General features: G+C 33.1%; 1 protein-coding gene across 6 annotated transcripts in view; it reads right to left on the reverse strand.

The window, feature by feature from the left end:
- Nucleotides 1-245: 245 nt before the first annotated feature.
- The window catches only part of LOC105499976 (YTH N6-methyladenosine RNA binding protein C2), an 80,395-nt gene continuing 68,311 nt past the window's right edge, over nt 246-12,329 (reverse strand). For 3 of the 6 annotated variants that reach the window (XM_024787122.2, XM_024787121.2, XM_011772880.3), the window contains 5 exons: nt 10,287-10,464; nt 4,285-4,488; nt 3,340-3,522; nt 2,130-2,217; nt 1,809-2,039 (listed from right to left, as the gene is read on the reverse strand). In XM_024787122.2, the coding sequence (XP_024642890.1) occupies nt 2,137-2,217; nt 3,340-3,522; nt 4,285-4,488; nt 10,287-10,464 (646 nt within the window). In that variant the 3' untranslated portion in view covers nt 1,809-2,039; nt 2,130-2,136. Of the gene's footprint in view, nt 1,710-1,808; nt 2,040-2,129; nt 2,218-3,339; nt 3,523-4,284; nt 4,489-10,286; nt 10,465-12,329 lie in introns of those variants that run through there. The other 3 variants (XM_011772879.2, XM_071098598.1, XM_024787120.2) reach the window with 1 other exon arrangement.

Consider the following 12,329-nt stretch of genomic DNA (forward strand, 5'->3'; position numbering starts at 1 on the left):
AGTTTCCTATTTTTGCATATTTTATTAATATTTAAAATATTTTATACTAAACACAAATTGTGAGATTTTTGCCATCTCCTATTGAAATAAGACAATTTACAGGGAAGGGAGTTTCAATACAAACCATCACCTTCTATATCAATTTAGTATTCTTCAAGGTATTTGAAATTAGTTATTATCTCAGGGGATATTGTTGATCATTGTTAACTTAGTCTTATTATAAAGTATAAGAAATAACATCTGAATAACTTAATAGAATTTCATTTTAATAAGTATATTTAAAGTTTATCACTTCCAAAAAACAGCATTTTAATTACATTCAAGTTGTATTCATTTTAAATACCAACAAACCCATCATTTACATATAGAGCTAGATATTACAAAACAGATGGAAATTAAAACAAGTTTTTTTTGAAGTCCTTCCAAATTTAGAACATTGTAAACTATTAAGTATATACCTAAAAAATTTACACATTATCAGGGAAACACAAGTTGCTCTAATAGGAAAAGAACTATAATACACAGACAGTGGAATATAATTCACATAGGTTCAATTTACAGGTATGTCTTAAAGTACAAAAAACCCCCAAAGCTAATAACTAGAAATATAGGCAAAATTATAGCTGACTTTCTAAACTAATGCACCACTATATAATGCTTTCCTAGAGAAAGTAAAAGGGTTCTCAAGATTTTATGTTGACCCATGATTTTTCACTTGTTCTCAAATATAAAACCAGAGTTTTCTTTTTGTCTTTAATTTACACTCATGTTTGTTCGTTTGCTTTTATAAGAATAACTAAAATGTGTCATGAGAAGTGCTATCAAACCCGTCTATTTAGAGCTCAGTAACCAAGACATTTCTTTCATTTTTCCCTGTTGCTCTATTTTCACTTCAAAAATCTCTAAGGAAATTTTATAAACAGTGGTGGTAAAAAGATAAATAATTCTGAGATGGCAAAGAAATATGAGACTTGGCACTAGCACAGGTTTACAAAAAAATTATCCCCCATTTATTAAACCATATATGTGAAAAAGGAAAGTCATATCTGAAAACATAAGCCAGTGAAAACATACTGAAAAAAAATGGAAAGCAGCACTTAGAATTGTGGTGCTTGCAGGTTTTACTTTGGAAGACACACAGCAAGCAAGCTACCAGTTGAGAATGTTTAAAAACTTGTATGAAGTTGTTTAAATTTTGAACTTGTTTCAATCAAGTTGTAGCCAAAACAAAAAGGTCATAATTGCTGTGCTCATATAAGAGATGTGAGGAGGGAGGAAGGGAGAAATGCAGGGAAGGAGCGGGTAGAGGAGGAAGGGAGGGAGAGGGAGGAAAGAGTAAGGTACACATCAGGTTAAAAGGGGCAGGATTAGGAATAAAATAAAGCATTTAATCTAATCTGATCAGGAAGAAACTTTGCCCCATATTCAGATTTTATTGCACTTCATAATCACAGAAAAAGAACATCCATCTTATTTCTTAATGTGTCTCAAGTTAAAAATGGCAGAATGAATAGCCCTTAGCACATACGATTTTTAAAAGGGACATTTGTAGAATTTCATTGGTTTTTTGTTGTTATCCTTGTTGTTTTCCCCGCTTCTTTTCATAGGTGTTGATGTATTTGTTTTCTAATGATAATCTTAAGAGTTGACTCTTCTAAAATGGTGTTCAGATGTTCTGACATATTCAGGCCTTTCTTAAACAACTTACTCTGCATTAAAAAGTCATCAATAAGAACTGTAATTCAGTGTTTTTAAAAATGAAATGTTTAACTTCAAATTAAGTTTGTTGAAAATAACTGCTATTGTGCCAAATGATGAAACTACTATTTTATTCATTACAAACATCATATAATCATTCTCTATGATCACTATAAAAATTTAAATGATTCCTTTCTCCTGTATATGAAGATGGTATTTCTAAAGCTACACTCTAAAAGTGTTAAAAAGCCCATTCGTAATACACACTCCATCTCAGTTTTTGAAAGTCAGTGCATTCAGTGGTTATAAATAGGCATGATGTTCTTCCACAGCTACGAGTTCTGGAAGAAAGGGGAAAAAAAAGATAAATAATCTGAAAAGTTCCTAATGATCACAAATACTGCCAATACTCAAAGTCAAGATGGTATAACCTGAGTGTCAATCAGTTGTGTTTTTTTCTCCCAAGGGAAGACGTTCCCATAACTGGAGCAACTGTTCACCAACCTGAGGTTCTAGTTCCTAGATAAATCAGAAGTCAAAATAAACATAAAAAGAACTGGATTGAAAATTTTTAATGACCAAAACCTATACTGATAAAAATGTAAGAAAAACACTTTAAATTTCATTTTCCTACTAGAGTATGTTAAAATCATATGGTATGAATTGTTCTAATTTTTTGCTTTAAAGTTTATGGAGTTGACTTCCAGATTTAAGATCACAGTTAATCTGCAAAATCTCTCAACTTTTGTGACAAAATGGCAACAGATTCCCATGGAGTCCTTCTGGAACTGTTTCTCCCTAAAAATAGTGGATTTTGTTTTTAATAGAGATTTAGCAAAAGCACTCAGCTGGAACTTCCAAAGGTTTACTGTGAAACCTAGCATATTTGATGTTGGGTTTTTCCCACGAAACTCTCTTAAGCAACTACATCTTCTTATCTTGAAAATTATTAAAATATTTTTTCTTCTAAGAATTATTTCTAACTAACAGATATTTCTTCAAAATCATTACAGAATAAAAATGAAATTATTCTCACACAATTGAAAAGAATGCCACTTTATAGTCCTCCTGTGGAATGATACCTATGATAAGCACTTAAGAGGAACCCAAACACTTTTTACACAGTGATTTGAAACGAGTCATACTGGTTCAGATGCATTACTAGCTGTGTAACCTTAGGCAAAACTAATCTTTGAGTCTATTTTCTCCTATATAAAATTGGACTAATAATTTAATCATAAGAAATAAATTATATCTTATAAAGCAGTTAGCATAGTATTTGGTCAATATATATTAATTTCCATCATCTTAACTAGCTTAAAATGCATGTAAGTAGCATCATAAAGACAAAGCAAAACATAACAGAAATAAACAAGCCACTAGAATATAAAAGGTTATTTACTTTACATAATTAAAGCCAAAGAGAAGTTAAATACTATTGTCATCTTGAGACTCTGATTGCAATGAACAATCAGACACATTTACAAGTAAGTTTTTACTAGCTTTTTACAAACCTGAACCCCTGTTTCCCATGTGCATATGGAATGTAAAATTTGTACTCTTACATTTTATTCTCAATTAAAGCACTGGATAACAAGAAAACAAACAGAAATAAAGGTTAAAAAAAATGCCATTGTATACCTGCCCATCCCTGCTTATCTGCACTTTCTTGTTGTCATTCCATGGATTGAGTAAATGGTGTGCAAATTGAAAGGGAAGGCTTTCTTTTCGTATCCACTCCACTTTAAATACTCCTCCTAGTCCCGCAGAGCCCCAGTCCTGGCTCTTTTCCCTTCCAATCTCAGAAGACATCCTAGAAAATCCCTGTAGGTAAAATGGGAGGAAGGAATAGAGGTGAGGAGGCGATTAACATGTCTAAATTTAATTTATCTGAGAAGGCTGAGTTTTTAAAATTTTAAGATAAAGATATAATATTAAAATAACAGAAACCTAACAAAAACAAAAAATAAGCTACTTATTAAATTTTTCATTGAAAGCTCTCTTAGCAAATTTTAGAGAAAAAAACAGTTCTAGCCTCCTAACAATTTCAAATATCAATAATAATTTCTAAATAAAACAGCAACAGTTCTAAGTCCATATTTATTCCATGATAAATGGATACAAGTTAACTTCTAGGCTTTCATTTCCAAAAATTATAACAAACATCAAATAATAAATGTATTATTTTATAAATTCAGGTATACATTAAGTCAAGATGGGTGATGGTTAAGAAACATACTTAGTTTATTGATTGTCAATACTAACTTCCTTGGCCTAATTAAATAAATATTTTACCAAAAGGTCAAGCTTCTCATTACTTTGAATCCACCTGAGAATTAGTAAATCTAAAGTTGTCTTCAGAAGGAAACATAGTTTATCTGGAAAGACTCTGGTAAGACAAGGCAAAAACAAAGAGGATTTCAGTTCTATCATCCTCTAAAGAGATGCAATATATCCCTCATTCTCAATCAAGCAAAAGACATTCTTGCATTCTGATGAAATGAAAAGCCAGCTGTTTTTCTAAAAATCTCTATGATTTAACCTATAGCCAGAACAACCCCATTTTACTGATTCAGGGTGGCTCACCTGGAAATGTCCAGATCCTTGAACAGAAAATACCAAGTAAACCATGCTGCTTTCCCAAAAGGCTCGATTTAGCTTCCGTTCGTTACTAGGAGTTGTAGACCAGATACCCTTCTGTTGAGAAATTTCAAGGTTTCTCAAATTGCTACTCTTCATTATGAAGTATCGAACAGGCATGTTTGGTCTTGGTGAAGGAGATTTTGATCCCTATAAAAGAATACATAAGTTCTTGAAAGGTAATCTGATCTTTCAAAACCAATAGGCTCCATTAAATAACATCTTCATAAACATACAAGCCAAAATATTTTACCATATATTCAACAAATGCAAATAGCTCTATCATGTCTGAAACCTATACAAGACTCAACCAAAATAAAGTTAGCTAAAACAAGTACTCATTTTCACAGCATTCAAAATCCCTTATCAACAAAGGATCCTGGAGTACCAACTTTGGTTTATACCTCAAATATACTTTCAGGAAATGTTTTAATATACTTTCAAAATCCAAAAACAAAATAAATACTTCTCCAGCTTACTGCCTGGAGGCAGTTTTCAGAGGACAAAGAAAAACGGTCCAGTGGTCTCATTAAGTTGTGCAGAAAGAAACTGGAGTTCAGAGACCGAAGTGGCTACTGTGCATGGCAATGTACTATGTTAGATAGAAAGGAGCTGCACATAAAGAGAGCTCCAAAGAAAATGCAGAGGGGTTCCCACAAGTTTTTGGCTAAGTGCTGACCTGAACATGAGTGAGAAAAAGGATAAATAACCCAAGGCTAGGGGAAGATCCAAAGGAAAACAAGTAGACCAAACAATTCCTAGAGCTCACACATGGCTGGGAATATTTCATGTTATCTTCAGCTGGAAGAGATAGAACCTGTAATACATATGGTACTGGCCCACAGAAGGGCCATACCTTAGTATTGGAACTAAATTAGTAACAGAATAAAGACTGCTCTGGCCCAACCCTAACATTACTTAAAAGAAAACTTCAAAAGGATTCAACTGATTGCAACTAAACTGTGAATTAGAACAAAGTCTCACCCTATTGAAGGGAATATACAAAAACCTAGCTGCCCAACAAAATTACAAGAAACACAAAACAGGAGAATATACAAAGGTTGTTATTTACATAATGAAGGCCAAAGAGAAGTTAAATACTGTTGTCATCTTGAGACTCTGATTGCAATGAGCAATCAGACACATCTACAAGTAGATTTTTATTAGCTCTTTACAAATCTGAACCCGTTTCCCATGTGCATATGGAATATAAAATTTGTACTCTTATATTTTCTCCACAAAGCACTGGATAACAAGAAGACAAAACAGAAACAAAAGTAAAAGAAAAAAAATGCCAAAAGTGATAAACAGAAACAGTCTCGGAGATGACAGAGTTGATGTAGTTAGGAGACAAGAATGTTAAAGCATCTGTTATAAAAACATTCATTATGTTCAAGAAAGTAGAGGAAAACTTGAACATAATGAGAGGAGAAATGGAAGATATTATTTACTTAGTTTTTTTTAGGGAGACAGAGTCTCACTCTGTCATCCAGGCTGGAATGGCACAATCATAGCTCACTATAACTTCAAATTCCTGGGTTCACGTGATCCTCCTGCCTCAGCCTCCCCAGAAGCTAGCAATACAAGTGGCCCATCACCATGCCCAACTAGTTTTTTTATTCTTTTGTAGAGATGATGGGGTCTTCCTATGTTGCCCAGATTGTTCTCAAACTCCTGGCCTCAAGCTATCATCCCAACCTGGCCTCCCAAACCATTGAGATTACAGACATAAACCAAGCCCAGCCAGAAGATATATATACATATATATATGTGTGTGTGTGTGTGTGTGTGTGTGTGTGTGTGTATATATATATTTTTAAAATTTTTAAAAGACGCAAAAGGAACTTCTAGAGATGAAAATACAGCCTTTGAAAACACATGAGAAGGAAAGAACACCAGATTAGACACCAAAAATGACTGAAAAAAATGAAGAGAACATTGGTGACCTGTTGAACCATATGCAATGGTCTTGTATCTGTGTATCCAGAGTCCCAGAAAGGAGGTTTATCAGGCAGTAGTAAATAATACAAAGTGCACATTCGTATTAACACAAAAGAATAATGAGCACGAGATTAGTAAATAATAAATATAAAAATATATTTTTCTGGCTTTGAAATCTTCGTAAAAGATAATTGACTAAAGTAAAAATAATACATTATAGCATTTATATAAAAACAAAATGTATGAAAACAGTAACACAAAGGAGTAAAGTATAAAATAAAAGAACACTGTTGGCCAGGCGCTGTGGCTCACGCTTGCAATCCCAGCACTTTGGGAGGCTGAGGAGGGCGGATCACTTGAGATCAAGAGTTCGAGACCAGCCTGACCAACATGGTGAAACCCTGTCTCTACTAAAAAATACAAAAAATTAGCCAGGCATGGTGGCACATGCCTGTAATCCCAGTTACTCAGGAGGCTGAGGCAGGAGAATGGCGTGAACCCAGGAGGTGGAGCTTGCAGTGAGCCGAGATTGCGCCACTGCACTCCAGCCTGGGTGACAGAGTGAGACTGTCTCAAAAAATAAAAAATAAAAATAAATAAATAAATGGCTTCATTAGTGAATTCTATCAAATATTCAAGGAAGAAATAATACCAATTCTACATATCTCTTCTAAAATACTGAAGTGGGACAAACACTTCCCAACTAATCTTATGAGGCCAGCATTACTCTGACATCAAAACCATACAAAGATACATAACAAAAAAGAACTACAGAATAATACCCCTCATGAACAAAGATCCCTCATTTAACAAAATCAAATCCAGCAATACATAAAATAACACCATGACCAAGTGAGATATAAACATAAGAAAATCAAGCAAGGAATTCACCATACTAATAGACAAAAAATGCTTTCCTCCTAAGATCAAAGCAAAGATATGTGGCTCTCAACACTGGACAGCATTTTACTGGAGGCTCTGGCCAGAGAGATAAGGTAAAAAAGAAACAGCAATCAGATTGAAAAGGAAAAAAAGTAAAACTATCTTTATTATCAGATGGTATAAAAAGCTAATAGAATTAATAAATGAAGTAAGGTCATAAGATTCAGGCAAATATATAAATATCAAATGTATTTGTATATACTAGCAATGAACACCTCCAATTAAAATTCTAAAAAACAGTATCAAAAACATTAAATACTTTGGGATAAATTTAACAAAAAATGTGTAATACTTGTACTCTGATATTTATCAAACATTGTTGAGGGAAATTAAAGACTATCCAAATAATGAACAGATATACTATGCTTATGGATTAGAAGACTAAAAAGTGTTAATTGTTGATTTTTTTCAAATTGATCTATAGATTCAATGCAATTCCACTCAAAATACCAAAATATTTTTCTGTAGAAACTGATGAGCTGACTTTAAAGTTTATACGAAAGTACAAAGGACCTGGAACAGCCAAAACAATATTGAAGAAGATAAAGTTGAAGGACAATTGATTGAAGGTAAAGGATTAACTGATTTCAAGACTTACTATAAAGCCACTAAAATAATGTCAGTGTACCACTGGCAAATATATAAAATATCATATATAAATATACTATATATTATATACTATTATATACAATATGTTAATATATAAATACATAGTATATAAATATATTAATATATATCATATATAAAGGGGGGGGAGAGAGAGAGAGATTAATGAAACTAAAGAGTCCAATAAGTAGACCACATATTTATGGCCAGCTGATTTTTGACAAAGGTGTCAAAGTAACTCAATGGAAAAAAAAATGGTTTTTAACAAATGGTACTGGAAAAATTGTATAAGCAAAAGATTGCCAACTATAAAACTTCTAAAAGAAAACACAGGAGAAAATTATGATCTTGGGTTTGGTACACAAAATTTCTTAGTACACAAAAAATACGAATCATAATAGAAAAAGTTGATGAAATGGACTCCATCAAAATGAAAAACATTTGCTCTTCAAAAGACACTGTTAAGGAAATGGAAAAACAACATATCTAACACATATTGTTAGAAAACATATGCAAAACATATAATAATTAAGCCTTGTACCCAGAATATACAGAAAACTTTTACAACTCAGTGAAAGATGACAAATCACCAAAAACTAACAACAAAAAGTGAACTAAAATTTGAACATTTCACAAAGATGATACACAATGGCTAATAAGCACATGAAAAGATGCTCAACATCATTAGTAACTGGGAAAATACAAATTAAAACTATAATGGCCTATTACTACATACCCAACTGGAATGGCTAAAATTACAAAGGCTAATAATGCCAAATACTGTCAAGAATATGGAACAAATGGAATTCTTAAAGATTGTTAAAGGAAATGCAACATAGTACTGTCATTTTGGAAAACAGTTGGACAGTTTCTTGTAAAGCTAAATATACATTTATCAAACAACTCAAACAATACTAATCCTAGGGATTTGCCAAAGAATAGAAAACATATTTAGACACGAAGATTTAACTTGAATGTTAGTACCAGTTAGTACAATGTTAGCAACTTTATTCATAACAGCCAAAAAGTGCAAACAACCCAAATGTCCATCAACTGATGAATGGAAAAACAAACCAGTCTATCTAGAAATGGAATACTACTCAGCAATAAGATAAACTAATAATATACTCAACAATATGGATAGATTGTTGATACATTCAATCTTATGTATGTAGCATTTTGTGTCTGGCCTATTTCACTTAATAGAATTTCAAAAGGATTCTATTAAGTGAAATAAGCTAGACACAAAACGTTACATATATATGATTCCATTTACAGGAAATTCCAGAAAAGGCAAAACTCAAGGGACAAAGAGCAGAACAATGGGTTACCAGGGAGTAGGGGTGATGGAAATATGTAGATGATCGTGGTATAGTTACATGATTGTTTACATTTGTCAAAATTCATTAAATTATACAGTTTAAACTGGTGAATTTTATTGTAAATTACACCTTAATAAAGGTGTATAAATAAACCAAAAAACTTCAAAACCTAAGAATGCAAATCTACAAAAACATTTATTTTCCTCTTATTTAACAAAGAGTATTTCAATAGACACATTCATCAAAATACAATATGCAGCTAAATAACCTCTAATCAAATACCTACTCAGCTACTAAAACAGGAAAGTAAAAGTAATCACATAATGAACATTTGAAATTATTCTTATTACAAGTTTTTTTAAAGGTACAGTTTTCAATTCCATATCAACATTTCCTACCTTCCTAACCCTATCCCATCTTGTTTTTTAAATATAACCACTGTAGAAATCAATTAACAACAGACAGAAACCACTGTTTTCAATTCTGAAATTATGAACCAAAGTTAAATTAATCTTTTTGTTATTTATTTTAGCAAAAAAGTTTCTAAAGGGCTGGGCATGGCGGCTCACACCTGTAATCCCTGCCACTCGGAGGCTGAGATGGGAGGATCACTTGAGCCCAGGAGTTTGAGGCCAACCTAGGCAACAAAGGGAGATCCCCATCTATAAAAAAAGAATTTTTCTTTAATCAGCTGGGCATGGTGGCATGCACCTGTGGTCCCAGTTACTCAAAAGCTGAGGTGTGAAGATCACTTGAGCCCAGGAGTTCAAGGCTGCAGTGGATATGATTGTACCACAACACTCCAGCCTGGGTAAAAGAGTGAGACCCCATTTCAAAAAAAAAAGGTTCGAAACAAATAGGAAACAAATAATAAACAGCCTAACTACATGCCAGTAGTGAATGATCTATAGTTTTAAAGCATTCTAAAATACCCCAAGATGGTAATAACTAGAAATATTTGCCATGCAGGAAAAATTTTACATTTACTCAAAGTGTATCAAGTTTGCTAGCTTCAATTTACATCTAGAAAAGAGGCCACAATTAGAAAAGTACTCTAATTGTTTTACAATTTTATTTACTTAGCATTACATGTGCTACAAATCTGTTCCTTACTACATTTTCTTTCAGATACTCTACCTTTCCTGAGGATGGAGGAGAAGGACTAGCACAAGGACTTGGGTAACTACTGCTGTCTGTAGATTTCACAGAAGACTGATCGGATCGGTCCTCAGTGCCTCGTTTAGGATGTAAAATTCCTCTATCTTTGTACTTCTGAGGTGGGTGTAATGCTGGAGATGGAGATTTCATCAGTATTCTTGAGCAAGAAGGAGGAAGCAAAGATCAGTTATATATAAGCTCGTAATACAAAGATCAGTTATGTATAAGTTTATAATACAAAGCAGATGCCATTTTAATTCAAAGTCCCAATGATCTTATGATTTATGGAATATTATTTAAAAACACTAAGGTCAGGAAATACAGATGTCTATGACAGCTCTAAATTTACGCCTAACTAGGTATGAGATCCTGGGCAAGCCTCTTAACTTATCGGAGCTTTAATTTCCTTATCTGTTAAATAAAAGGATTACATCTAAACTCCAAGATTTTTCTATTCTAAAATTCTATGAATAAATGCCACAAACATGGCAGTCAGGAATTTCATAATTTTTCTTAAAGTACGAGTCTTTCTGGGACAATCAGACATTAAGTGCTTCCTGATGTATTGCAATATAAAGTTCACAACACCACCTATAAAATATTATTGTTAAAACATTGGATGCAATCAAGCCCTGAGAGCTAACCACCAGCTTACATAAGATACATAGGGTATGGAGTCCGGGCGCAGTGGCTTGCGCTTGTAATCCCAGCACTTTGGGAGGCTGAGGTGGGCAGATCATGAGGTCAGGAGTTCGAGACCAGTCTGACTAACATGGTGAAACCCCACCTCTACTAAAAACACAAAAATTAGCCGGGCGTGGTGGCGTGCATCTGCAAGTCCAGCTACTCAGAAGACTGAGGCAGGAGAATTGCTTGAACCCAGGAGGCGGAGGTTACAGTGAGCTGAGATCGCGCCACTGCACTCCAGCCTGGGTGACAAAGAGAGACTGTCTCAAAAAATAAAACATAAAAATAAATAAAAAATAAAAGATACATAGGGTATAGAAATACATAGTGCCAGGAAAAAAGCAGAGACAAATCCAGAATGTACGACATCTCACAGTACCACTGACCTAGTTTCTTGAACATTTCACCGACTTGATTTACCTAACATTATTTTGTTTTTTCTTTCTTGCTTCTTTTCTGTTTTGGCTTACATATTTAAAAGTAAATTCCACACATCATGTCATTTTATCCTTCCATATTTAAATATGCATCTGTTAAAATGGGGTGCATTGTCCCTACATAACCAAAGTGGTTACCAATCCCAATAAAATAATAATTTCCTCAATTGTCTCAAATTATTGATTCATTTGCATCAGCATACAAGGAACACTCATGCATTATATATTAGTATGTCATGTTTCTTGAATCTAACAGAATTTTTCATAGACTGGTTTAGGAATAACTCTACCACAGAATAATTCCTATGCAAATATATTCCCACATTCTAAATAACTAATGCTCAATAAAATTCTAGAACAATATTTTCAAAAAGTGGGGAGTATTGGGGAGTATCTAAGTAAAAAAATGTACTTTTTAGTCTCCCTTTTTCTCAGCAGGGTCTAGACCAGAAAGAAAGGTTCAGGCACGCATTTTACAAGCTTTCCTAGGAAACTGGTTAAATTACTACTAAAATGTAGTATCTGAAGAACATGGAAACCAATGTTTTATTCCCCTTTAATTAAAGTCTTAAATGATATTAAGCCTTTATATTTCATTCAAATATGCAAAAATCTGTTAAAAAAAAAGTACTAAAAACCCCACCTGATCCTTGAAAAACAGTAAGCATTATGTATTTTTTATGTTTCCATTGTTTCTATTTTCAGTTTAACTATAAAATCAAATTCTTATTATAGAGACTTTTCTACAGTATTGCCAAAACTAGCCTCATAGCCAAGAATGTTTTTTGTTATGAATTTCAACAAGGTGAAAACCTGATATAAAATAAATTTGATTCTAACAAATGTTTTTATAACCAGAAACACTTCTGAATCATGGCCAATGATTTATTGTAACCAC

This window comes from Macaca nemestrina, chromosome 6 (genome assembly GCF_043159975.1).
Source record: "Macaca nemestrina isolate mMacNem1 chromosome 6, mMacNem.hap1, whole genome shotgun sequence".
NCBI lineage: Eukaryota > Metazoa > Chordata > Mammalia > Primates > Cercopithecidae > Macaca > Macaca nemestrina.